This window comes from Eulemur rufifrons, chromosome 2 (genome assembly GCF_041146395.1).
Source record: "Eulemur rufifrons isolate Redbay chromosome 2, OSU_ERuf_1, whole genome shotgun sequence".
Lineage (NCBI taxonomy): Eukaryota > Metazoa > Chordata > Mammalia > Primates > Lemuridae > Eulemur > Eulemur rufifrons.
The window spans coordinates 18,695,481-18,708,617 of record NC_090984.1 but is presented as its reverse complement, the minus strand read 5'-3'; the positions used below and the strand labels follow the sequence as shown (position 1 = coordinate 18,708,617).

Genomic DNA, 13,137 nt, shown 5'->3' with positions numbered 1-13,137 from the left:
AGCACCCATGTAGCCTCAGCTCCCCTTCCAGTGCCGGACGGAAATAGTGGCGGGACGGAGCAGGAACCCACAGACACCACCCTGACCAAGCATCATGGTTGCTGCCATCAGCCGACACCACGAGCTCCAACCCCAGGCCCCAAGGTGGACATGGCACCACGTCTGATCGTGAGACACGCCACATAATCAGCGACCTGCCTGTTCTCTTTCGGGGGCCCTTCAGCGGGAGGCCACTGGCATCCACCAGAGTCTAGCCCATCACCGGCGCTGCACAAAGTTAATTTCCATATTTCGACGACATTTACATGAGTTCGTAACACACAGGGAGGCAGGTGAGGGTGTGTGGGAGCTCTTGGTTTTTACAAATATCCTATAAAAAGCTACTTTTCTGTAAGGCTAAAATATTTTAAAACATGTTTTGGCATGGAAACTTTCAAACTTAAAGAAAAGCTCGAGCTTCATTTTTCAGAGAAGTCCTTTCTGCGGCACGTCCTGTGGTGCGCGAACCTGGGTCCCTGGGTTCTGGCGTGGGCAGCGGGTGCCCAGCGTGACCACTGGCGGCACAGGCATGATCCATGGAGGGCCGAGAGGGCAGGCGGGTGGCTATGCCTGGGGTGGGGCTGCGGGAAGGAGCCCGTAGAGCTGCGGACAGGGCTGGGCATGGAACCTGACCCCTGAGGTCCCCAGAATGTGGGGTCCTGGCCGGGAGGCCCCACCTAAGTACCTGAAGACAAAGACCCCAGGGACAGCCACTGGGGGCAAGTGACCCACCTGACACTTGATGGTCCACCCCCTGCCCAGCCTTGGCAGGCTCTTGTACAGAACCAGGGGATGGACCCAGGATGCTAAGAAGGCAACAGCCCAAGTGACAAAGGAGAGAGTGAAAAACCTTATACAGCAAAGCTGGAGTCAGGCCACCCCTGAGTTTGGGGACCACATGTCCATACACAGTCACGGAGGACACCAGGGGGGATGCTGACCCCAGGGAAGTCTGGACAACTCAGCCAAGTCAAAAACGGTTCTGCTTCTTGCAAGCAATAAAAGTCACATAGCTCATCTCCTTTCTCTTTTTGCTGTGGCTACCAGGAAGCTCAGGCTTCAAGTTCAGTTACCAGCTGGTACCCTAAGGCTGCAGGTTTATATTCACTGTTTCCCCCACTGCTATACCTTCTGATTCTGGGGAAAGTACAGTATGCTGTGGGGCACATGGGGGCTCCGAACGGTGCATCGGTTTCTCCTTGCTGTATTGAGAAACCACTGTAAACTTCATGGCTTAAAACAACATAAACATGTCCTCTTACACTCTGGAAGGTAAAGTCTAAAGTCAGGGCTTGGCAGGGCCGGTCCCTCCTGGGGGCTCCAGGGAAGAGTTGGTGTCCCGCCTTTCCCAGCATCTGGCTGCTGCCGGCATCCCTCGGCTCGGGGCCCTTCCTCCCCTTCAGAGCCAGCAGCACAGCGTCTTAGCCAGTCTCTCTGCCTCCAACCCTCCTGCCTCCTCATGGGAGGACCTTATCCTGACACTGGGTGTCATCCAGGTGACCTCCCATCTCAAGGTCCTTATCCCTTCTGCCACATGGGGTGACACACCCACAGGCCCCAGGATTAGGATGTAGATGTCTTTGGGGCCACCACTGCTGGCCCCCACACTGTCGTGAAGCCTGAATCAGGCATAGAGACGGCTTCCCTGGTGGGTCGGACACAGCTGTGAAGGGCTCAGGCCTGGCTGTCACAGGGGAGGTGAGGGAGGCTCCCCACTCACATTTGCCCCTCCCCACCCCCAGCCCCGGGTCAGTTTCCATCTGAAGAAGGTTCTGCTGCTGTGACAGGGAGACCTGGGGGGTGGACGGTGCAGGCCGTGGGGACCATCCGACAGTGGTTGTGCACACCTCTCCCACAGCCCTTTCCCTCCTCAGGTGGTCTCTGACCCTGCTCTCTGGAGTGCAGGTTGCCCAGGTCCTCACCTTGGCCCAGCCAAGTCACCAGCCGGGCAGGCTCAGACCCCGCCCAGGCCCCCACCAGGCACAGGAGCTCGTGGGTTCTCCTACCTGAGGGAAGTCGCTGCTCTTTGGCGGGAAGCTGGAGGCAGAGGCCACGGGAACGTGGCCGGTGTCTGGGCAGGGCGGGCTGCCCAGGAAGGAGGCAGAGTTCAGGAACTGGCTGGAAAGGGAGAGGGAGGACAGTGACTGTGGGGCCTGGGGCTACGCTGGGCCCACCCCCGGGCTTCCTCGCACCACCCAATGGGAGCTGGCAGCATGGATCGCGCATGGTGGCTGCCCAAGGGGCTCTGGTAAGGCCCCTAGGGGACAGCTGTAAGCATGCCCAGGCCTTGCAGGCCCCCTCAGACCTGTCCCCACAAAGAGGGGGCCTCCAGGGTCAGCAGCTATACCTGAGGCTGTGCTCCCACCCCTACTGGACAAAGAGCCTGGCCTCATGGGCAGAGGGGCTAGAGCGCTTTCCCGCTCCCACACCGTGAGCAGGACGGGACACGGGTTCACCTGCCCTCAGGAAGGACTCTGGCGTTTCTGACACTGAGCTCAGAGGAGGGTCCAGGAAGGGGGCACAGGAGCCGACCCCAAGCCCACTGGGCTGTCCCTCCCACACAGCACCTTCAGCCTCCACCTCACTCAAGGCCACGATGGGGCAGAGGACAGTGCCACCCCAGAAACCCAGGAGCACCTTCCTCCAGGGAAGGGGTCACGTCATGGCCCACGCACCCGTGGGTGCCTCTCTCCGGACCTTAGGAGTTAGCCCTGCCACTGGGTGGGCTGGGCCCCAGATGGGCAGCGCTGTGAGAGCCTTCTCTGCTCACACCGCGCGCCAGCTCCCTGGGTTCCCGAGGCAGAGCGATGGCCACCATCCCCAGGGCCCCTGCCCCACCACTAGGCTCCTGGGGTCTCCCTCAAAAGCTTCTCATGTCCCTGTCCAGTGGGAGCCAGACGGCTCTGGACTGAGGCAGCCTATATGGAGCCACCACCAGATGGCAGCCCCCATGCAGGGACCCTGTGGGTTTGCTAACACTAACAGGAAAGCATCATCCTCCCCTGTCCCTTGCTGTACTTTCAGAATAAATCCCCAAGCTCTGTCCTCTGATCTGCTCCCTCCCCCAGGCCCCAGGACAGCCCCTCTGGAATCTTCTAGAATCCCAGAAGGCATATATGCTCCCAGACCCTCTGCGGAGACTGCTTCCTCAACCCAAAATGTCCCTGCTCCCCTGGCAAACTCCTACTGACCCTTCAAAACCCAGCTCATCATGTCTCACCCCTCCCTCTGCCCTCTCCTCAACTTTGTTCTGGCTAACACAGATGCCAGCTGGTCACAAGGCAGGGTTCAAGAAAACACAGCCTCAGCCGCCCCTGTGCATCCAGGGCCTGGCCTTCCAGGTGGCTGTGTGCCAGGACCCTGGGCTTAGCCCAGGGCGGAGGCGGAGGCAAGGGCCAGGGGGGATTGGAGCCTGAGCTCCGAGGCTGGGCCAGGACGAGACACTTACCGGCTGCTGTTGCTGGAGAAGGCTGGGTACACCGGCGGTGAGAAGGGGTTCCACCATGGGTAGTGCAGCATGGCGTTCTGAAACAGGAGAGCAGCATCAAGCGCGGTGGCGTGGGGGAGACCGAGGGCCCCTGTAGCACAGGGTCAGAGTTCCAGAGGCGGAGAGCGAGGGCTCTATAATCAGGGCATGGCCTGGCCCTCCCAGCAGGAGTACCTGGGGAGTTACTTAACCACTCCATGCCTCAGTTTCTCCATCTGCATGAAAGACCCCCCACATGGGCCCTGCAGGGGGAAGGGACTCCCCAGACGGGAAGGGGCTGGGGCCAGGGGCCTATCTAGCTTCCTGGTGTATCCTGGGAATACCAAGGTATTGCTGGGTATGATGGGGGAAGGTTCCGGGGCCTTCTAAGAGTGCTCACGGGGCAGGGTTCCAGGGAACCTGCTTTGGGAAATGGCTGGCGGGCCAGGAGGCTGAGCCCAAGTCAGCAGGGGCGCGAGGGGTTCCGGGGTTCCTGGATCTGACAGGACCACAGACTTGTGACACCCCCAGGCTGAGGCCCACCGAGCGCACCCACACCTATGCCAGAGGCCTGCCCCCAACTCTCAGGGAAAAGCTCACTGTGCCCGACCTCGACATCCAGACCCCCGGCAGACCCCCCGCAGGCGAGGGGCATGAGAAGCCCTCAGGGTGGATGCTGCCCAGGTCTCCGATTTCTGTACAAGTTGCAGGATAATGTTTATCACAGAAAGAGCCACTCCTGCCTCTGGGCTTCCTGTGCCCGGACACTTGTGAAGAATCCCCCACGGATGCCTCCAGAAGGGAGCAGGGCCACTGGGGCCTGGGTGGGGTCTCCCAGAGCCCTGGTCTTGTGTTCCTTCCCCCTCTTGCCCCTAGGGGGAGAGAAATGGAGCCCCAGAGAGGGACGTGGGCTTCCTAAGACCACGCGGCACATCCGGAACATTCCGAAATAGAACTTTGACTCCAGAGCCCTCTTGGCCTCCTGAAATGAACTAGAGTAAACCATCTCACGGTGCACGGGCCTTGGGCAGCGGGCATGGCAGCAGGCAAGCTCACCTATGGCTCCAGACGGGTGCTGGGGGTCTCGGGGGCAGGGTGGGAGGACAGAGGGTCCTGGGCCCACCTGACACGCTGTTCCTGTGCCCAGGCCAGGCCTGGGGCTACCCTCGGGGAGCTCCCAGGGTAGGCTGGAGGCCTCAGCCAGGCACTGGGACAGTACCCCAACCTCGACCCAGCCGGTGGTTCTGCTGGGGGCTGCCAATCAGAGCCTGCCTGGGGACCTCTCACTGCAGCCAGAAGGGGTGGTGCTGCCTTCAGAAGGGCAGGCCCTAGTACATGATGGGCTCAGAGATGGGCACCTGACCATGGCCAGCCAATCAGAGCCTGACTGGGGATTTTCTACTGGCAGCCAGAGGGGCCACACTCTTCTATTAAGCAGCAAGGGCCTGTTCCAGGGCCACATGGTCTCCTGGTCACTTCCCAGCCTAGTCTGCAGTGTGGCCTGTGGGGCAACCATCACAGACACCCCCCGCAGCCCAATTTCAGGGAGCCTTCCCACAGTGTCCTGACTGCCCAGAGAGGGGCTCAGAGCCAAAGTCGGGGTTGAACCCAGCACCTCTCGCACCAGGGTCCCTATCCCAGCCCAAACATCCCCCCAGACTCTAGTTTCTAAGCCCCGCTGGGCCAAGTCTGGCTCCTTACAGCTGCCCAAGTGGACCGTGAGTCCTGGCCACTGGTCAGCTTCCTGGGTCACCGAAGAGGAGACATGGCAGGGACACGTTCCTGAAGGAACAGCTCCATCCTTTGCAAACCCGCCAGGCGCTCATTCTGGCCCAGGAATTCTATTTCGGAAACACACACCCCCGGGGACTAATCCATGAGGGGGGAGGAAAACGCAGCAGGACTATTTATAGCAGCAGAAAACTGGAATCTCCCCAGAGGCCCAACAACAGGAAAGTAATTAATCAAATTATAGCAAGTGGAGATGAAGGGACCGTCCTCAGGACGGTGTTGGCGGTGACAGCTGGTGGGAGAAGACCTGGAGGGAGGCTACAGAGGTGTGGACGGTCGAGGGAGGGCCCCAGACATAGCTCCAGCAGGAGGGGAGGACCGACAGGAGGCTGGACGTGGCAGGGCCTTGAACCCTGGCGGAGGCACCAACCGGCTCTCACTCCCTCAGCCCACAGTAACTTCGTGTGGACTCACTTTCAGTAACTTCATGTTCCACGTTGTACTACATCAGGGTATGACGTGGGCACATTTGGGCAAAGAGCCAACCACAGGTCAGCACGTGCCCTGCCTAGCCCTTTCCCGGAGCCGTAATTATGGGTCTGGGGCGCCTCCGACCGTTCCAGCCCTCCTAACCCTCAGGTCTATGTGATGCTGGCGGCCTGTTTCCCAGCTCCTGGAAACCTAAGCTTACTCCTTCTTTTTTTGTTTTTGTTTTTTTTAAGATAGCTTCTTGCTGTGTTGCTCAGGCTGGAGTGCAGTGGGGTCATCACAACTCACTGCAGCCTCCAACTTCTGGGTTCAAGTGATCCTCCTGCCTCAGCCTCCCGAGTCGCTGGGACTACAGGCACCACCACGCCTGGCTAATTTTTCTACTTTTAGTAGAGACGCGATCTCACTCATGCTCAGGCTGGTCTCAAACTCCTGACCTCAAATGATCCTCCTGCCTCGGCCTCCCATAGTGCTGGGATTACAGGCGTAAGCCACCACGCTGGGGCAGAAACCTAAGCTAAATCTTGCTCCTGCCTTCCGACCCAGCCTTCCCCACCTCCTGTGTTCTCTAGAACTCCATCCGTAGACCAGATTCCTTCTGTGTCATTTGCTCACTGTGGACCAACAGGCACAGATCTCGGGCCCTTCCCAGCGGGGGGAGGAGGAGGAGGAGGAGGAGGCGGCGGCAGCTGATTCTTCACTAAAGAGTGGATCCCGCAGCTGCCCCCGCCAAGTTGCCTACCCACTACTGGGCATCCCAAGCTGCCCTATAGCGCTGATGGCCCGCACAGCCTCCAAGGCCGGGCCCCCACTTGCTCTCTTCTCAGTCTCCGGCCGCTCAGGCCTCCCCTCATGATACTTTTCTCAGTTGTCAAACCTTGAAGCAACCAAGGTGTCCCTCAGTAGGCGAGTGGGTATGTAAGCTGAGGTGCACCCCAACAATGGAATACTATTCAGCGCTAAAAAGAAACAAGCTGTCAGGCCATGACAAGACATGGAGGAGCCTTAATGCACATGACTAAGTGAAGCAGCAGCCCGGAAAGGCCACGTGCTATGGGACTCCAACTGCAGGACACCCTGGGAAAGGCTAAAGTAAGGAGATAGTGAAACGTCTGCACCAGCCAGGGGCTGACAGGGAGGGAGGGGTGACCAGGAGGAGCTGGGGGCGTTTCAGGGCAGTGGCCGACTCTGTAGGATACGGCAGCGGGGGACAGGTCCATTGAAACCCACAGAATGCTCAATGCAAAGATTGATCCTTAATGTTAACTTGAACGTCAGCTAACAAGAACATGTCAGTCTCTGTTGTCAAATGGAACGCATTTGCCACACGACGGAGATGCCAGGAGAGGGGAAACAAGGGGCAGGAGTATGTGAGAGCTTTCTTTGTTCTCTGAGCAATTTTCCTACAAACCAAAAACTGCGTAAGAAATAAGTCTATTAAATTAAAAAGAAAACATATTTTTAAAAAGCTCAACTCCCTTGGTGACTGGCTCCTTCAGGTAGACTCAGCCCTGGAGGGGCAGCCCTGAACATCTCTCTCCATGGGCCACTTTCTCGAAAGAAGCTGATAGGCTGACGTGGAAGGAACCAGAAGCTCGGCGGAGACAGGAATCCCCTCAAATGTTCTTCCTGAAAAGCTGGGGGCTACAGTTACCCTTCTGACCAGGTCCTGGATGGGCAACCTGTCCAGGTCCCACAAGGACGTGGTGGAGCTGGGCTCTGGACCACCAAGATCGAGGTTGTGGCCATGTTCTTGTGGCGCAGGGCGCGGGCTCACCTGCAGCGGGGGTGGGCTGTACAGGACGCTGCCCGCCGGCGGGGGTTCGTGCTGAGGGTACTCCCCGTCCATGGTGGGCCCCACCGCGAGCATTGGGCGGCAGACGGCGGGGCTCTACGACCCAAGGCCGCCGGCAAGTCTATCTGGGCTTCACACTCCGTGGCGGTGGTGGTGGTGACGTCATGTCCTGCAGAGAGAGACGTGGACGCCTGAGACTGTGCCCTGACCTTGACCCTTACCCATGGGCAGAACCAATGGGGCTGCCTCCCCTCCCGCATGCCCACTGTACCCGAGCAATACCCCTGTAGCCCATCTGCTGTGGCTGGCACCTCCTCTGGCCTCCTGGGCTCCAGGCCCTGACTGCACCCATTCGCAGGGCCCCAGGGACCCCAGCAGAGCCGCAGCCAAGCCCTGCACTGTGGGTTTGTGCCCAGCCAGCTGGAGGCTGCGGAGGGACAGTCCAACCTGGGCCAGCACCTCTGAGATGGGGGCCCATTGAGACCCCAGACCCTGCCCTGCCCCTCAGCAGCACCGCAAGGCAGTGCCAAAGGATCCCCCCAGGGTGGTCAGGGCTGAGCTGAGAAGGAAAGAGCTGCCAGACCTCATTTGGGACTAAGGAAACACCACGTCCCCACTGAGAATGTCCCCATTCTAGACACTGGGGGATATCTTCCACCAGCCCTGGCCTTGGCACTTGGCCAGGAGCCCACCAAGGTCCTCCCGGGAAGAGTCTGTGGCGGCAGGAGGTGCACTCTGCTGGCAGGCAGCTCAGAACCTCGACATGGAGGGAGGCAGGAAGGAGGTGGCGGCTGCCGCTACTGGCCAAGCCCTTAAGTGAAGAAATCCTCGGGACTTCCAGTAATTGCAGTCCAGCCACACGCAGGCAGCTTGTGCAATTCCACTGGGGGGGGGGGGGGCCCTCACCCGGGAGCTCCAGGGATGGTGGCTGGCGGAGCAGGGCCCGGCTCTACCCTAGGTCGTCCGTCCATTTGCCTGGGTCCTCTGCCCAGTCCTTGCTGCCACCACCTCGCTCCCACTGCCGCCAGGGCCCAGATCCTCTGCAGCCCCCTCAGGCTGCCTGCAGGCCAGGACAGACAACCCCGCCAGAACCCCGCCCCCTGAAACACAGACACTTTGTGGTGGGGGTCTTGGCAGATCCTTCTAAAGATTTCAGGGCAGGCAGGTGAGGATCCGAGCCCAGCCCCACCTTCTGAGTGAGAGGGGGCAGTTGAGCTCCTCTCAGCCTCAGTGTGCGCGTCTAGAAGATGGGCTGCTTGGGTAGAGCCCAGGAGCCTCTGCGGCTGGAGGCCACAAACAGTGACCACTTCCTCAGCTGAGGCTCTAGTTAGCTGCTGCTGCCAGGATGATGCCCCTAGGGGCGTCCACTGGCACCCAGGACAGAGCAGCCCCAGCCATAAGAGGTGGGCAGGGCCCACACGTTCCGCGAGAGCCATCCAGGCTGCCCCGACAGCAGGGCTCTGGCCACTCCAGCCCTGGGCTCCCCACCACGTCCCTCAGCTCCCGTCCCCGCCGCGGGTCTCATCTCACAGCAGCCACAGCCCAGACCGAGGCTGACCCTCCCACACCCAGGGGCGCCTCTTGCCAAGGGTCAGAGTCCTGGGACACCCAGGACCCGGGGCTGACAAGCTTGGGAGGGCACACCGTGGGCCATCATTGGGGTATGTCCTGCACAAGGGCCCCCACCAGCAGCAGGCTGGGCCCAGAGCTCCCCCGTGGCTGCGTCCCTTGGGCCAGCTCCTTCTTCCTGAGCGCCCCCAGCTGTGGACCCCGTTCCAAGCGGCAGCCCCAGCCGGGGTCCAGGAACAGGGTCATTCGAGACAAAGATTCCCCCAGGGAGGGCTTCATACATGGTGACAGGACGGTAAGATGGCCCCACCACCCGGAAGAGTCTGGGGACCCTCAAAGGTTGGACCTCAGTCTCCCCGTGACCCGGCAGTCCCACTCCCAGGTGTGTGCAGGGACAACTGAACATGTGTTCACCCAGAAACCTATACACGGATGTGCACAAAGCATGAGTCACAGCATCAAAGGTGCAGATAGCAAAGGGGCCCACAGGTAGGAACCCAGAGCAGTGTCCGGTCGGCTGATGTTTATTTTTAGGTGGTGTCTCAGGCCAGGAGTCATGTGGGGCACGTCACGCAGCTCCCACGTAGGGGAGGGGCCTACGCTATGGCCACAGCTCACCACTGGGAGGGGGATGTGGTTTCCTTCTGAAATCAAGCTTTCAAGTGAGTAACTGCAAAAGAGAAAGGTAAAGGAATTAAGGGCCCAGACAGCACCAGGATTAGGAGGGTGGACATCAGAAGAGCCCAAGAGCTGGGAGAATCTGACTCCAAGGACCTACCCACAGCCAGCAGGTAACCGCGGCCACCTCCCATCCCCTCTTCTGGCCCTGCCAGAGTCCTGGTCTCTCCAGCTGGACCTCAGCGCGAGGCCAGATGCCCCAGGCCAGGCCCTGGGGTCTCATCTTGCACACAGCACCACTGGCTCAGCCACCCAGACACTCGGAACCAGTAACCGCCCAGACCCACTGACCAGTGTAGCCTGGATCCCCGCCTGGCTGCGGCTCCCACAGGCAGAGGCCAGGACAAGAGCGTTGCTCTCACCTCCAGGGAGATGCTATGTTGTCAAGGGGGTCTCATCCCTCAAGGGCCTGCCTCGTGAGACCCCTCACGCCTCAGACCTGAGCAGGGCCCCTCTGTGGATGGGAAGGCTGTGGCCACCAGCTACAAGTGCCCACGCTTCACATCCTCGCCGTGCACGATCTCAACACCTGAGCTTTCTGATAAGGACGCAGAGGCCCCTCAATGGAGCCTTGATAACTCCTGAAGCTTGAGCTGCTCCACGCCCATTTTCTCTTTCCTTTTTTTCTTTTTTTATAAACACGGTCTCGCTCTGTCGCCCAGGCTGGAGTGGCATCATCACAGCTCACTGCAGCCTCCAATTCCTGGAATCAAGCAATCCTCCTGCCTTAGCCTCCCAAGTAGCTGGGACTGCAAGAGTGACCGGGCCCCCCACACCCCTTTCCACCATGGCAAAGGGGAGGCTTGGAGAAGATCCAGCCCACATAGCTGGACTTGAACCACAGTGAGGACGCCTCGGCACCCAACACACCTGCCTGTGCTCTTCCCAGGTCCTGGGCTTTGGTCCCTCAAGGCTCTCAGTGGCAAATGAGAAAACCAAGGCCTGGGGAGGTGGCAAGGCGCCTCTGGGCCAGCAGTCACTGCCACAGTGATGGATGTGTGCAGAAGCCGCCATGTGGTCACCACAGACCCTCAGGGCCTGGTGGCTGTCCCTCGACCCTGAACTACCTCACCTGGGTCCTCACTGGGGACATGAGGGGCTCCCTGCCCGCAGGAATAGGCGCAAGTGTCCTGGAGGTCCTGACGGAGCCATGGCAGCCCAAGGAGCTGGTCAGGAGACAGATACACTGTGCACAGCCACGGTGACTCACCTGTCACTGTGACCACGACCCACTGGCCTTACACGGAGCTCAGAACAGGCTGGCCACCCTCCACTGGGCTCCTGGATTTTAGCAGCTGCCAGGAGGGAGCAGCCTGGGGATCCCAGGACCAGGCGGGGCCGGAGGGCTGGCGGATTTCACAAGGCTCTGTGATGTTGGGCAGAGCCCCACGGAATCCGGATGCCTGGCAGGGCCCCAGCTTGGTCGACCCAGACTGTCTGGTAGGGGAGGGCCACTGGGAGCCGCTGCTGCGTGGCTGGGGGTTTCGGGGGGCCTCAGGATTCAGAGCTAACAGCGGGCTTGGGCCCCAGCTAGGGACGGCCCAGAGAGGGATGTGGCAAGCGTCCTCAGCTCCTAGGCTGAGGTGCCCCTGATGAGAGCTCTGTCCCACACAGGGGTGGGCAGGGAGGAGGGCAAGGGCAGTCTCCACCCACCCACTGGCCTCACCTCACTCTAAGCACCGAGACCCCACTGGACTCACTGTCCCTCAGCCCCACCCAGGCCTCCGGGATCCGCCCAGTGACCTCCCCGTGGGTCCAGCCTTGGAAGAGCTGCTGCCTGGTGGGCAGCAGGTACGTGGTAGGTGCCCCATGAAGGGTGGTGAGGAGACCCCAGGTGGCGCAGGGGCGGCAGCAGGCAGGGGAGGGCTGGCTGGATCCACCAGGACCCTGCCCCACCCTGGTTCTTATGATAATATGATTATAATTCACTCTGTCTCAGCTCTCCTGGGACCCCCCCCCCCAGGAGCATTGGTCCCCAGAAAGCCCCTTCCTCCTCTAGGGGTGGGCAGGCCCAAAGGATGCAGAGGAAAAGGAAGGGTGTCGGTCCCTAAAAGCTCTGGAACAGCGACATCATCTACTGACCCCACCCGGGCAGGGCCAGGCAGCACCCGCTGCAGTGGGTGGAAGGACATCTTGGTATTACAGAATGGTTTTGACCTCTTACACCCCCGAGAGGGTCTCGGGACGCCCAGGGTACCGGGTCTACGCTTTAGGAATGGCAACACGGCACTACCCCCTCCACTTCTCTGCTGAGCCTTTTCCCACAAGAGCTCAGGTTTGCGGTGAGGTTACCAGGAGAGTCTGCAGGGAGCTGTCTGTGAATGGTGGAGCCAGCCAGTGGAGCCCCAGCCACCCGCCCCTGCCATGGAGGTGGGTGGTGGCAGCCCCGTGGGCTCATGAAAGAGTCCTCAGGATGACAGGGCTGTGCTGGGCTGGGAGACAGCCTACCCACTCCCTCACAACACCAGGCCACAGGAGCCAGGTAGGGAGGACGGGTGACAGTCCATGGCTAGGCTTACAGCCTCCCGCACACTGGTGAGTGGCTTTAGCTGGTCAGAGAGGCGGATGTCCTGGACCAGAAGCGCAGGCACAGCCACATCACCGCTCCTGTGGCCCCTCCAGGCGGCCTCCCCATCCTCTGTGGAGACACATGATCAGGGACCACTCCACACCCCAGATGGGAGCAGAGATAGGGCCTCTTTAACCTTTTCTTCTTTTTTAATCTAATGGAGGTTGGGTGTGGTGGCTCTCGCCTGTAGTCCCAGCATCCGGGGAGGCTGAGGCAGGAGTATCACTTGAGGCCAGGAGTTCAAGATCAGCCTGGGCAATATGGCAAGACCCCATCTCTACAAAAAATATTTTTAAAAAATTAGCACAGTAGCATGTGCCTGTAGTCCCAGCTACTCGGGAGGCTGAAGCAGGAGGATCGCTTGAGCCCAGGAATTGGAGGCTGCAATGAGCTGTGATCGTGCCACTGCACTCCAGCCTGGGTGACAGAGTGAGACTCCATCTCTAAAAAAACTAAATAAATAAAATAAAATAAAAATAAAATGAAATAATGGAAGCAGTGGATGCAGATGATTTTTAAAGAAAAAAGACAGAAATGCAGAATTATAGCACACTAGGTGGTTCAGTGGGGAAAGAGCCATGATCCCAATGACATAAACATGGAACCCTGACATAACCAAAACATGCCCAGACACGTGTGCCACACGCACACAAAAAACTGGGGAAAGTGGCCCACTCCAACGTCAATACTCTATTGGTGACACTGCTCTGTCATTTTACAAGATGTTCTCAGTGGGGGAAATGGGTATGCAGAACTTCTTTGTGCTGTTTCTTACAATAGCACGTGAATCTACGACCATCT

General features: G+C 59.6%; 2 protein-coding genes across 6 annotated transcripts in view; one reads left to right on the top strand and one right to left on the bottom strand.

Moving 5' to 3' along the window:
- GPX4 (glutathione peroxidase 4) overlaps window positions 1–13,137 on the top strand; it is a 169,321-nt gene that overhangs the window by 28,201 nt on the left and 127,983 nt on the right. The gene's annotated exons all lie outside the window — the stretch shown is intronic.
- SBNO2 (strawberry notch homolog 2) overlaps window positions 1–13,137 on the bottom strand; it is a 48,064-nt gene that overhangs the window by 24,993 nt on the left and 9,934 nt on the right. For 3 of the 4 annotated variants that reach the window (XM_069481040.1, XM_069481048.1, XM_069481065.1), the window contains exons 2-4: window positions 7,503–7,689; window positions 3,488–3,564; window positions 2,046–2,157 (exon numbers count right to left, since the gene is read on the bottom strand). In XM_069481040.1, the coding sequence (XP_069337141.1) occupies window positions 2,046–2,157; window positions 3,488–3,564; window positions 7,503–7,595 (282 nt within the window). In that variant the 5' untranslated portion in view covers window positions 7,596–7,689. The remainder of the gene's footprint in view (window positions 1–2,045; window positions 2,158–3,487; window positions 3,565–7,502; window positions 7,690–13,137) is intronic. The other variant, XM_069481057.1, reaches the window with a different exon arrangement.